The sequence below is a fragment of the Prionailurus viverrinus genome, chromosome D1, assembly GCF_022837055.1.
Source record: "Prionailurus viverrinus isolate Anna chromosome D1, UM_Priviv_1.0, whole genome shotgun sequence".
Lineage (NCBI taxonomy): Eukaryota > Metazoa > Chordata > Mammalia > Carnivora > Felidae > Prionailurus > Prionailurus viverrinus.
The window spans coordinates 49066934-49081722 of record NC_062570.1 but is presented as its reverse complement, the minus strand read 5'-3'; the positions used below and the strand labels follow the sequence as shown (position 1 = coordinate 49081722).

The window sequence follows — 14789 nt, the reverse complement described above, 5'->3', positions numbered from 1 at the left end:
GTGTCAGCTATTTTTGAGCGTCATTTAAGAGAGGTTCCTCCTTTCAATACGACTTCCACCTATTAGAATGTTAACAAGATAACATTCCTTATTACCTTAAGTCTTCATCTCTTTTGTATGCCATACTTTTATTTATCATCTTAGAGCATAAAAGTTTGGGTCTGATTAATACTATTTCAAATAGGTCTATTAGTTTTATATTATATCACTATATCACTTCATTTAATTTTCCTAATCTTCCACAATTCAAAAGACTAAACTATTACCAATATATTTTCAGCAAAGTTCTTCTGGTACATTAACATTTTTATGCATTCTATTTTTTAACAAGGTACCAATAATATGGTAATTTTTCCTTCCAGTGTGATTCTATATAACCATTTCATTTGCATTAACTGATTTATTTCTATCCTATTAACTCAATTGGCTTTTCCCAACATGCTACCTAAGACTAAAACACTTCAAGATTTAAAAATATTTTGTATTATAAGGACCAGCAATATGAAGCAAATAAGGAAAAAAGAAAGTCACTTTCCAGCACATCTGTGACTTTACTACAAGACATGTTCCAGGGTGATTCTTAATAGTTCCTGTCGCAGATTACACTTCACATAATCTTGTGAAATTCAGTTAGTCAAATTTGGAACATTAACTGCCTGTGTTTTGTTTCATCATGTTTTTATTTTAAATCTCAGGGCTTCTGAAGTATTGGAACTCCCTGGAATGAGGAGGGACTTTACGCTTGTCCCAGTGGCCAGCAAATCAAGGCCATTGAGAACCTGCCACCTTTTGGAATCCTGCTCCTTTCTTGGCCCTGCAGTGCCTACCTGATATACTTAAAAGATAACTTCATAGCCAAAGTGGAATCAAGAGAACAAGTCAATTCACGTACATAATTTAGTATCCATAATACACACTTCATGCTAGGAAAAGACAGTGAAATTTCAGGTGAGGAGGATATGACCTTGGATGGGAGTCAGACCAGATTGTGGGGCTGAGTAGGGTGAGGAGAATGCAGTGAAGATGGGCACATAGATTCATTCTAACAATTTATTAGATATCACTTCCCCCCTTTGGTTGTTAATACTTAACATTATTTTAAAAAGAACAGTCAGCACTAATGAAGTATGTTTTGGAAGGAATATAGGGGGTCTGCACTAAGAAGAAGTACATGTGATAGTTCAGTGATGGTGGATCTTTCTCAAGAATTAACTACAGCGATGAAAGACTGGAAGGCATTTCAAGTTCAATTAGTCATTTTTTATCTGGTAAATTAATGATTTTTGTCAGGGCATGGAACAACTTTTGTAGCTGAGAAACGACTACTCACAAGATACCACGGAAGAAAATCTTTCCACCGAAACTTGTTGGAAGAAGCATATAACTCTTTAACAGAGTGCTTTTGATTTCCAATCAATACACCAAAGTTCATACAATATATATCAAGCTGGTCAAAAGGTGATACAAGAATTTTTCTTCCTATACAGATGGTAAGAAAATGTCCAAGGCTTTGGTCCATATATTCAATTTAAGATTAAGATTATCAGGAATGAAAATGTTTCTTCCCATTATTCTTACTGCAACCTGTGCTAAGAATTTGACCGTAGACCGTAACATTCTCAAAGAATAACATGTTAAAAGCAAGGCTTTTAACTAATTTGACATAATAACATTTCAAAAATTTCTTCAAAGTGGTTAAACTTAAGGTCTCACAGTGGTGTATTGATGAGCATGGGTTAATAAGAACATGTGTTCCGTTCCTACAAGGTGTTGTCTTTATCTCCCCAAGCTGGATTGCTCGCAAAGTGCAGATCACAGTAAGAAATGCTCCGTTGCCTACCTGACATAGAGGGAGCGTTTCTGATTGGTTCGCAGGGACCCGGACCCGGAACTCATGCTGTGGTTCATCATCTGCTCTCGTAGGTCATGGATTTTGGCCTCAAATCGAGCGTAATCTGGGAATGGAAACAAAGATGGTAGATTTGGTCCTGTGCCTTCAGAAAAGTAGATATGGTGCACAGCCAAGGCAGCTACTTGCCCCTGATATTGGTTCCTTTGCCAAGCATCAGGGAGATGCACAACTCAAAGCAGTGAATACAGAGGGATCACTTGTTTAGTATTATTTATTTGCAGACATTTACAAGAAGAAAAGGATAAATCAGTGACTTCCCAAAATGTAACTAGAAAACATACTGCCATCAAATTCCCAACATGTGAAAAGTCCTGGGGGAGGAGGTATGTGCGGTTATAAATGGGCAACACAGGGCATTCTTGTGGTGATGAAATGTGCTGTCTTGACTGTGGTAATGGATACAGTCCATTACCGTAACTGCATATGCGAAACAATGACATACAACTAACTACACTCACATATATTCACATGAATGAGTACAAATAAAACTGGGAAAAGCAGAATTAGATTAATGGATTACATCATTGTCAATGTCCTGTTTATGATAATGTGCTATAGTTTTACAAAATGTTGCCATTGGGCAAAACTATGAGTAAAAGGTGTATGGATCTTCCTGTATTATTTCTTACAATTGCATGTAACTCAATAATTATCTTAAAATAAAAACTTTACTTTAAAAAAGAGGGCACCCCCCCCCCACCAAAACCCAAACCAAACAAACAAAAAAACAAGATCCACAAATAAAACAAGGATTCAAGGAATTATCAATGTTATTGGGAGGGGAGGTTGAGTCTACAGTTAACTTTCAGCTTGATAGACCAGAGAATCAAGTGTTTGGTGATGAGTTGTATAAAAAATTGCCTTTTAATTTGACTAAGTTTTTTTCTGCTATAGGTTGCTAGAAACTGATCATTTGGGGCATACTTCAATTTTGCCCTATAATCTTAATAGAAAAAGTCCATATATCAAACTTCATCAATTCTAAGATACATAATATAGTTAAATCAGTTTCTAGGAGGCTGACATTAGAAATCGGGGTAGAGGACAGTCTTGTTTTAAATATATTTTAGAAACTTTCGAACATATGGGTCTAAAAAAAATCAAGAAAATATAGTTACATATCATACTATTTCTTCGTACGAAAAATATTTTTCCCATATGTCAGTCCAATAAAAATAAAGATAGCACAAATAGGTTTTAAGATACTTATTAACACAATCAGCATGTAAAAAGTAAAAGCTTTTGAAGTTTTGATATTCCTGATCACAATTTGTTCTATTATCTCCTTGGCACACAGTATCTTGCTTTAGTGAAATCTAGTAGGTGAAAAGGCCAATTTACTCATAAGATAAATGTGAAAACGCTAGTTCAAATTATAAATGGTTCTTTTAATTAGAAAAAAATTCATCATAAAGTATTTCCTTAGTACATTTCAAAAAACAATTTGATTTTCAATTTAATTTATTCATAACTTTTCATAAAAACAAGAATGACTAAATGAACATAGTAAAAGATGATCTACTTACAGTGTTTCAAATTCTTTATAATAAAAGTTCCACAAAATTAAATTTAAATTCAATTTACTGACTATTGGTTATTATGGGGTGGGATTTCACAAAAGAAAAGACTTGACCTTGGTTTCCAATGATAAATAGATAACTGGATAATGAACTTTGAATGTTAAATATTTTTAAAATTTAGTACTCCAAAGATAAAACCATAAAAGTTGGCCGGAAATTTCTGGTGCTTAAGCAAAGTCTTGTGTTATCTAGATTTGGAAGGCTTCCTCTTCAAAACTTAGCTTTAAATGATTAAATCCTAAATGATTAAATAAGCAGAACCCATACTTAACCTAAAATCTATTGATCATAATTTATGATATTTATTTCATTCCTTTTTGACAGAGAGAGAAAACATGCATTTATAACCGTTGCTATGACACTGTATGCAGATTGAAATCATTTGGGGTGAGTCACGTTTTCTTGCCATTGATTAGTATTTATTGCCATCACATGGCAGATGCTGTGCTTAGTACTTCATGGGCATTATTTCTTCCTTAAATCGAAAAATGAAGTTCATGAATGTTGTAAAAATTTGGAGTATATAGAAAAACAATAAAAACTGAGAGGACATCTGGCTCTTCTTCCCTCCCCACCTTCTTTCTTCCCTCTCACTGCTGTCCTTCACTACAGCTTATTCTGGAGATACGTATTATGTCCTGGACTTGCACAGGCATTTATCAGCTTATTTCAATATATACACACACATATCCCCACATACATATGAGATCATAAATATATATTATGTTAATGCCTTTTTCTGCCTTTTTAACTGTGTAACTCGGATCTTTTCCTGGCTTCTCCCAAATACATAAATATACATATATTTTTAAAGTTTATTTTTATTTATTTATTTTGAGAGAGAAAGTGAGGGAGAGGGAGAAAGTGTGGGGGAGGGGCAGAGAGAGAGAGGGAGAGAGAAAATCCCAAGCAAGCTCCATACTGTCAGCGCGGAGACCGATGTGGGGACGGATCTCATGAACCGTGAGATCATGACCTGGACACCTAATCCACTGAGCCACCCAGGCACCCCTAAATATATTTCTTAATACACCTAATTGCATCACATGATTAAGATTGTAATTTATTTAACAGTTGCTACATCATAAGATAGTTAGGCCCATCCAGCTTTTTGCTGTTATAAACATGATCTCAGTCTAACGTGAGCACATTTATGGCAGGTTAATAGAGCGCTATAGTGCAAGTACTGGTCAAAGCTTTGCACAGACGTCAGATAGCCCGCATTAGCATTTCTCAGAGAAGAATGTAATGTGGCCTGGGACACCAAGCGGGATTTTTTAGCGTCCTCTGATCATGCTCCACACCACCAGTTTGTAAATATCAGGCATCGCCCCCAAGAACCACTAAATCCCCCATCTGCTCCCAGGACTCCCTCCCCACAACTTTTATGACTTCACTCCTGTGATAAAATCCTAAAATCCCACCTCTGCTCCCCCACTTAAGCATCTTAATTGAGTGCCAGTCCCTGACCCATTTGGCCATGTTGCTACTTTCTTGTACTTACCACACCAATTTGCAGTTATTTATGCAGTTGCCCATCTTCCCCATTAGACTCAGCTCTCTTAGAACAGAAGCCACAACTCACTCCCCGTGGAGTTCCCTGTTCCTAACACGGTGTCCAGTATGCATGAGGTATTTAATAACAGGGGTTCAATAAACATTTTCTGAGTGAACCATGAATGAGGACGTGAGCAGAATCATTAAATGAGTTCAGTTATAGAATGCCTACAGGTACTGAAATTGCCTCTTTTCAATTTTAAGGTTTTTTAATGAAGAAAGACAACATGCTTCTCCTGTGGGACTTCTTTTTTCAAGGCTAAATAGTCTATCTAATTTCAAGGCTTTATTTCTGTCTAATTACTGCCACTCCCAAATCCCACTAATGTTTTCGTTGTCTAGGAATCTCTGTGCTCTTCCCATCTCAGGCATGTCACATGTTGGAAATACCTCCCTGATACTTAACCTATATCTGATCAGCACTTTGGAAGTCTCTTCTGGCTGCCACACTTTATATGTCACAACAGGCTACTTGCTTTCATAGTAAACTGTGTTCTCCTTATCGTATGGCTCATTAGATCCCCCAAATGTTTTCTGCCTTGCTTTTGAAATGTTTGTTTTACACCATATTCTATAGTGTTTGTACTCCCTGCTGTGGATGGGAAAGTGCTGTGCTGTACTATATTGAATTTGTCTTAATTGGAATACATCCTGCCCCCAACTTTTTCACTTTGACAGTTGTGTTAATCACAAATCCTATGTTCCAAAGTGCCTACCCATCTCTTCGCGCCTTTCTATTTTCATTTTATTATCATTTTTCAAGTAGGTTCCACACCCAATGTGAGGCTTGAACTCATTCATGACCCTGAGATCAAGAGTTGTATAACTCCAACAACTTGGCCAGCCAGGTGACCCTTTTCTCTCCTTTTTAGAAAATAAAACTTGTGGCACCTGGGTGGCTCAGTTGGTTAAGTGTCTGACTCTTTTTTTTTTTTTAACGTTTTATTTATTTTTGAGACAGGGAGAGACAGAGCATGAACAGGGGAGGGTCAGAGAGAGGGAGACACAGAATCTGAAACAGGCTCCAGGCTCTGAGTTCTCAGCACATAGCCCGATGCGGGGCTCGAACTCACTGACCGCAAGATCATGACCTGAGCCGAAGTCGGCCGCTTAACCTACTGAGCCACCCAGGAGCCCCTAAGTGTCTGACTTTTGATTTTGGCTCAGATCATGATCTCGCGGTTTGTGCCCTGCATCAGGCTCTGCGCTGACAGTGTGGAGCCTGGTTGGGATTCTCTCTCCCTCCTCTCTGCCCCTCTCCTGCTTGCACGTTCTCTCTCAGTAAATAAATAAACATTAAAAAAAGGGGGCTCCTGAGTGGCTCAGTTGGTTAAGCGTCTGACTTGAACTCAGGTCATGATCTCACGGTTCATGAGTTCGAGCCCCATGTCGGGCTCTGTGCTGACAACTGAGAGCCTGGAGCCTGCTTCAGATTCTGTGTCTCGTTCTCTCTCCCCCCACCCCCCCGACCCCCCTCATGCTCTGTCTCTCTCTCTCTCTCCCACCAAAAATAAATAAAAACAAAAAAAATTAAAAACATTAAAAAAATAAAAAAAAAAGAAAATGTAAATGCAAGTAATTTCACTAGAGCAGAAGCAATAAGATCTGGATTTATAAATATGTATGTGTGTGTGAGAGACAGACAGACATAGAAGAGGAGCGATGTCTCCAGCTTCTCAAAGATGAGTGAGCTTATGGTTAGAAGTGCTCTAGAAATAAACAAGAAAGCAGGTACGTAAACTCTATGTTTTATAATAGTACTGAAAATCTCACTTTTCAACAAAACAGAAATCTAACACTACCACACCATTTAATCTTAATCTTTATATCATCTAAAGGGGAATTCATGTTTCCTGAGCACCTGCAATGGGCTAGCATCTGTGCTGCAGAATGCAAATATTCTATTATTTCTCCCAACAAAGCTCTGAGGTAGGTATACCATTTTAGAGATGAGGCAACAAGTTCAGGGAGGTAAACTAACTTCGCCAAAGTCACTGAGTCAACCTTGCATCTCTGTGAGTCCAATTTGTTTCCATTGTATCATAACATCTATTATAACACCATAATTCTCCTTTAGAACCTAAGGCATCCTCATTTCTCTACTTCTCTCACTTGACATCTTGCTCTCCTTCTTCTCATGTACTGTACTGATTATGTGCACGCTGAACTTCTTTATTGCAGTACAAATGCCTTAGAGGGTGGGGATGCTTCACCCATCTCTCATCCCCAAACCTCAGGGCCTATTATTCCTTCTTTCCTAGACTCAGGACTGTGCCAGATGTTTGGCATATAGTTTTTTTAAATTATTTTTAATGTTTTTGTATTTATTTGTGTGGTGTGTGAGTGTGTGTGTGTGTGTGTGTGTGTGTGTGTGTGAGCGAGAGAGAGAGAGAGAGAGAGAGACAGAGACAGAGAGAGAGAGAGAGAAAGCATGAGCAGGAGAGGGTTAGAGAGGGAGACACAGAATCCGAAGCAGACTCCAGCCTCTGAGCTGTCAGCACAGAGCCTGAGGTGGGGCTCGATCCCACAAACTGTGATGTGAGATCATGACCTGAATGCCAAGAGTCAGGCACTTAAATGACTGAGCCATCCAGGTGCATCAACGAGTTATCTATTTTGTGCTTCTTGGGTTTGTGTGTGTGTGTGTGTGTGTGTGTGTGTGTGTGTGTATAACAAGAAGCAAACCACTGAAAACCAACTTCGAGGCAAATGTTTTAGAGGAGTTTCAAGAAACATTACTTCCAGTTAGTTCTTTCTCTCCATTACGTATGATGAACCAATTAAAAAAAATCCCCTTTGGTGGGCATCTAAATCCACTTGTTCCTGACTAGACACATTCACACTGGGACTGTGTCCCTTGCTTTCACTTGGTTGGACATGATGGGTGATAACAGTAAACAAGGTACAAAATGTGGTTATACAGACAGGGTCAGAATCCCGGCTCTGCCACTTACTAGTTGTGTACCACTGTGAAAGTTATTAACCTTTCTGGGCTCAATTTCCTCATGAGTAGAATGGGAACAAGAATTGTTTCTACTTCAACATGTGTTGGGAAGGTTACAAGAGAGCAGATGGACTTCAAGGGTTGGCTCTTGGTAATGACTAGTAATCCCCCCTGTTAATTTTCACATGTAATTCAACACCTCTTCTTGTTCATTGCTTGCAAAAGTCATAACCCCCCTCTATAACAAGTAGAAAGGAAACCTGTGTCTACTCCTAGAGCCCCCTTGTTATAGCCTCACTCTGCCTATTATCAGTTTCTTGAGTTTGAACTACTGATGGACACTTGGATGAAGAAAGGCAAGGGTGTGAACACCAGATACTACACAGGAGAAGAGGCTCTGCTATACACTGTCTTCTTCTGCAATTTGTCAAGAGTGAATGAGGAGACCCAGAATGCAAATCCAGTCTATCATTGACACTGGAAAGGAGGCATTGCCTCTGTGAGGGGGCTTGTGTTGTTTAATGCAGTAGGATTAATCCGAACTGATTAAAGCTGCCCAGCTGTTCACATTTGCAAGGCTCAGATGGCTAGCCTGTGTCATAGAGATGGAAACGATGAGCTCAGTAGGTTAGACTACAGCATGGGCATATCCTTCTCCAAGTGAATTGGTGAGGAGGGCCCTCCTCTGCAGTTATAAACTCATGTTGCTGACTCACAGTTGTGTTATCAGAGGAAGCAGTGAGCAGAGGGTAGGGGAGTTAAGAACTCTGGGTTAGGAGGCCAGGTTTAAATCTTAAGCCTGTCACTTGCTACCCATGGGACCTTGGGTAGTTTCTGAACCTCAGTTTGTTCATCTGCAAAATTGTGATATTCCTCTCAAAAAGTGGTCTTGAGAATCAAAATGAGACCTGACATGAAGCGCTTTGCAAATATAAAATAGTTGTTGCTGTTATTACCATGGTGGCTCCCGTCAGAATAAAGGCATATGCAGTCCTTACTGGCACTAAGGACAGTAGCATCCTATTCCTACTTGCTCATTATGGACATTGCACAGCTTTAACAACAACTGGTGAAATCATTGGCTGTAAGTGGGGTTCTGCATATCTAAGCGACACAGGCTGCTTTCCCGCTGAGTTACCATTTCCTCGCCACAGGGAAAGTAGTTTGAAGAGGCCACCTACTGCATGCCTAAGAAGTGATGCTTTTAATAGACAAACCTGAGTTAGAAGCTCTTAGTGGTTCATAAGCTAAGGAATTTCAAGCTTTGGGGCACCTTCCAATGGGCTGGGGCAAACGTCAATGGTGTATAGTCTACTGGGGGTCACAATATTGTTTACCTGGACATGACCCTCTTTGTCACCAGGGTCCAGAAAGGGTGTATGGGAAGGATGCAAGAAGAATAGTTTACATCAATTTTTAGCATGACATCTAATCACTACTCAAGGGATGAGGTACTTTGAGCAATTATAAAAGCTTCCATTTCTTTGGGGGAAACATCCTTCTTTCATTTATTCAGCAAACATTTCTTCAGGGTTTATTACATGCCAGGCACAATGCTAATTGCTAGGGACACCAAATTCACTGGAAAGACCTTTGCCTCAAGGGGCTCACAGGCTGGTGCTTTGCTGCCTTTAATTTTCTGGTTTCTTGCTGTGAATAGAAAAAAGAGCATTTTCCATTTAAATATCTGCCCCTTGTGAGTGGTATCAAGTACTTTCCATATGGTAATGGGATATCTCTGTGGTGGGAAGAAGCCAACACAGCCAGACCTGTGTTACAATGGAGAAACTGAGGCAGGTTAAATTTTTGTGAAAGTCTATATGGTTTCTGGTGGAGGGAGAAGAGCAGAAAGGGTCTTAAAGTAGTGCCCTGGGATATCTTTGCTGGATTTGAGTCTTGGCTCTGGGTGATGTTGGGAAAATTCCTAACCCTCTCAGAGATAATGATTTCCTCATACATTGAGTGGGGAAGTTGTCTCTGCCCCTATAAGATGTTGTCCTGAATATCTAATACGGCATAATTCATTTTTATCATTGTAAGCAGTATTGATTTTTAAAAGAGCCATCAATTAATAACAATAATAGCACTCTTTTTTTTGGAGAGGGTGGATACAAGACTCATTCTGAGGTCACAAGCTGAAACTTATGGGTAGAAGGAGGAAGATGTGAGCCTCATAATCATTGTAATCTGATAAATAAAGTATTTAAAGCAAGAAACACTAAATACATTACTGCATTCTCCATACTAGGCTCTTAACAAAATAACGTATATATGAGGGTCAGGGATAGATGACAGGTTATATATATCTCAAGTCTAAGAAGCAATCCTTTGTCAAAATTCTTCTATATGATAGAAAAATAACCATATTTATTTGGAGCTCAGAAAATAATCAACTGTTCCCATTTCACCACCTCTTCTTTTCTTAGTTGCCTTGGGATTTCAGAGCCAGACAGGCACAGAAAAGTTCCTGCCATATTATAGTAGGCTTTAAAGGTACCTTAGAGCTTCTTTACTCTGGTTACTTTTCAAGTTGCCATGCTGGGAAGGGTGCTGTTTTTATGGACTATTTTAGAAGACTGGTTTTCTTTCCGTATATACATCAGAATGCCCACCTGCCTTTAAGAGTGCTGACCTCTGGCCACTGGAATTTACTAGCCCTTTACTTCAACCCCTTACTTAACTTGTCTTACAGGCTGCCACCTGTGTTAAAGCGATGACATGGAATTTTCCACTGCTAAACATTTACAGATGTCATTTGGCTTACTTCTGACCCAAGCTACTGTGCTAATGTGTACATGTGCATGCATGTGTGTGTGTGTGTGTGACATACACAGAGACATGCAGAGAAATGGAGAGCAACAGAAAGAGATAAACAGATTAAAAACTGAATTCACTAGAATCAAAAGGTAATCGGGAATCCTAGACAATAGGGTAGGTCTGCTATGTTTCCTGCATTCCACAAAAGAAGGGGATGTATATACCAATCTCTTGTACATCTCTAGCACTGAGCATTAAGAACTCAGTTGTGGACACCATGAGGGCACGACATTGTCATATTTTTTTTTCTGTATCTCTAAAACCTAAAACAGAGTTTGACACATAGTTATCAGTTAATAAATCCTAATGTAAATGTTTGTTGAATTGGGTGAGTTAAACAAAAATTTCGGAGAAAGAAAATTGATACTTTAATTGGCCAATTCTACTATGGAGTAGATCAAACCTTTTAGAATAATTTTTAATAACATGTTGAATTAAGGTATGTTGTCTCTCTTTGTCTCTATCTCTCTCAGCAGAATTGGGATCATTTGTTTTGACTTGAACAGTTTTCTATGCAACTTGGCTGGAGACCCTTCAAAGAGGTTTCAGCCAAATGCTTAGGAATACTTTAATGTGGAAAATGAAGTTAGTTTTATAGGCAAACGACAGTCTGAATCCCTAACCAGCTATTCCACACAATAGGCACACAACTCTGAAAATTAGATACATCAAATTTCAATTTGGCTTCATGCAAGCTTTGTTTTATAGATTCACAAAGGCAGATTTTTTTTTAATTATCAGGATTATTGCAAAACAGAGTCAGCAAAGAAACTTTTTGAATTTGGCAAAGCCACTGTCTTCCAGCAATTGACAATAGCCTGATATAATGTTATTCTTTAAAAAACGATAAAGCAAATATGATTCAACTTTGATTCCTAAGTTTACTACTGACTCTCAATATGGATTTTGTGCAAGTTATTCAGCCTGGGGAAGATTTGTTTTTCTCATCTGTACAATAGTATAACAGTACATACCTTATCAGATCGTTTGAAGATTAAATGCAATGGCATTTGTGAATAGTATACTCAGTGCAGGAACGGAGTAGAATGTTCAATAAATGAAAAAGAAAAAAGACTAAGACCTCTTGAAGCTTTATGTTCCTCATTTACAAAATGGGGATGATATTAATATATCACAAGTTTGTTGTAAGCATCAAGTGAAGAAACAAATATAAACATGTTTGATAAACTGAATAGCCTAGTATGAAGTGATAAGAGAAACAATTCATATAATATAGTCCTTTTTAAAATCCCAATGTCTAGAAGAATATTTCCCTGGTACCTGCAATTTGTCTCAAAAGCTGTGGAATTTGATTTCTATCTTGTTTATGGAAATAAAGCCACATAAGGCATTGTGCGTGAGAGAGGTAACATGAAACTCTGTGGGGAAAATGGAAACTGCTGATATCATTAGGACCTAGCTGCCAATGGTGATTCTCTAAAGATTTTGCTGGTAGGTTGGGTGAAAGGCTCAGAGCTGGGAGGCACAGGCTGTAGTTTAATTGGTGTGATTCGTAGCTAATGATGCATCAGAAGAAGGATCAAGGCACTACGCCTTCTAATTTAAGGCACAGTGCTTGAGACTACATTCAACTAGATAAGAAAGCCTTCCTTGGCAGATACAAATATTAAATCTTTGCTGGATTTGTCTTGTTCCTTTTTTTGTATTAAAATCGTGGAACTAGAAGCTAAAATAATAATGTTCAAGCTTCCTGTGTTCTTCTGCAATAATGATCAGTTAGATCTTGCCCAATGAAAAGGGTGATATTTTTGCCTAATTATAGCCCAGGGCAGAGAAAGGAGATAAAGCAGTCTGACTCTAGAGGTAAGCAGGTTGGCAGTCCCCTTGGGTGTGACTGAAGTGGTACAAATATCTTTCTTGCTTCTACAACATTCCTATCATATTTATCCTTGAATAGTGTTTTGAAAAGTATGTATACGTATTATCTCGGAGGACAACCCACTATTCCTGGGAAAACAGAAGCACAATGGGAAGAGCACTTCCCACCGAGGCTCAGAGAAGCTTGGCAATTTGCCCAAGGTCACACAGCAGAACTGGTACTTGAATCCATATCTTACAGTCCTGGCCTCATCCAGTGCTTTTTTCACTACACCTCTATAGGTGACTGCTAGTCCTTCTTCTGCTCCAGACATGTTACAAGCTGTCTCAGACTGGCTTGTTCACCCTAAGCAACCACTTAACAACCAATTTCTGCTACAACTATAGAGCCATCTCTTTAGTGAATTCTTATTTATTTTTTATTAATATAATTTATTGTCCAGATGGCTAACATACAGTGTATACAGTGTGCTCTTGGTTTTGGGGGTAGATTCCCATGATTCTATAAGGCAGGTAAGTAAGATCAAAATGAAAAGGCTTTGTTTGGTCTTCCCCTACAGGCTTCCCAAATGAAAACTGCTCAATTTATCATGAGTGTGATTCTGGATTTAAGACTCCGAATCAACTGGAAACTATGGCTCAGACAACAATGATAACAGACTGGACACTTATCACGGTTGTGGGGTGGGAGGGCAGGAGATGCTCAGGAGAGACAGCAATCAGCCCTGATTCTGCCACTCTTGACTCTGCAACAGTCTGATTCAGGGATTCCTAGCAGGGCCACACCACAGCAGAGAAAAATAAGGCAGAGGGTGGGAGAATTTCATAAATCTAAACTTGTAGAACAGACTGTGGGGGGGTTGTGTCCTTAAAAGTATGCCTTTCTTACTTTCTTGTTGTTAAAATGTCCTTTTTATACTTAAAAGTCCTGACAACCAAATGTAATGTATAGTTTTTGTTTGTATCCTGATTAGGAGAAAGACATTTTTAAGCCATTATAGATTACATATTAGATCATAAAAAGAATTATATTTTTTATTCTGTTGGGTGTGATAATATAGCATTGTGGTAATATAAAAAAATGTTCTCTCCTTTTTCTTTATAGCTTCTGCATACTGAAGGGATTGAAAAGAGATAATGTTGGGATTAGTTTTAAAATACAGAAGAGAAGAAAATATTTTAAGTGACATATGAAGTAAATCTGCAAGTCTAGGCCACCATTGAATCTGAGTGATAAGTACACAAGCATCTTTTGTATAATTCTATTTTTGTATATGTTTGAAAGTGTTCACAACAGAAATATTTTAACTGGATATTTGAAAAGTTTAAAAATACTAATTTGATAAAGTTAAAAAGCTTGTAATATTATGTCCGTTCTGTGAGAGGACGTGGCTCCTCCTGGCCCCTCCACCTGGGTATGTCATGTATCACTTAGTCCTGGTTTTCTTGTAGTAAAATAGATATAGGACACCTATGCCTAGCATCATTTTGAGATTTAATCTGGGTAAGAGCCATGAAAGTGCTATGCTGCTCAAATGCATCTGTTCAATCAGCAGACATTTCCTTGAGCAATGACCATGGCAGGGCTCTGTGATGGACACCATTGATAAGATGATTAAAAAGTAGTCCCTGCCCACAAGGACTTTCCATTACTACTAGCAAAGGTGTATGCAGATTTCCCCAGTGATGACTATTCCAGAACTGTCTCAAGCTTCTAGTTCGAAGACTATCTACAATTTTTAATAAAGGCAAGTAAGTGGTCCCTGCTTAACTCCTTAGCTCATCTCTTTCTTAATGTCCCCCTTTTTTTGGTTCCTTCAGATTCTAGCTTTGGTTATTTTTTCAGTTTCACTCTCTGGCAAAACATCATCGGTGCTGTCCTGCCTACCTCAAATACCTTTCCCATCAGTCTTCATCTGGCTTCTCTTCCTTCCCATTTTGTCTTCATCACTTCCTCAGACAGCTCCCTGAACTATGACAGATCCTTCCCTCAAATGCAACTGGTATTATTTCTCCTTTGCAACACTCCACATTATATGAAACTCCTTAATTGTCTATAACTACTCGTTTATTGCTTGTGAGGTACAGAGGAGATGCGTGAGAAATGTTTGAATACTGACGGAGTGGAGTGGCTGATGTG

General features: G+C 38.6%; 1 protein-coding gene across 10 annotated transcripts in view; it reads right to left on the bottom strand.

Annotated features, from left to right (window-relative positions):
* Window positions 1-14789, bottom strand: part of DLG2 (discs large MAGUK scaffold protein 2) — a 2044734-nt gene that overhangs the window by 156522 nt on the left and 1873423 nt on the right. For all 10 annotated transcript variants that reach the window (XM_047877315.1, XM_047877320.1, XM_047877323.1 and 7 more), the window contains one exon: window positions 1841-1955. In XM_047877315.1, the coding sequence (XP_047733271.1) occupies window positions 1841-1955 (115 nt within the window). The remainder of the gene's footprint in view (window positions 1-1840; window positions 1956-14789) is intronic.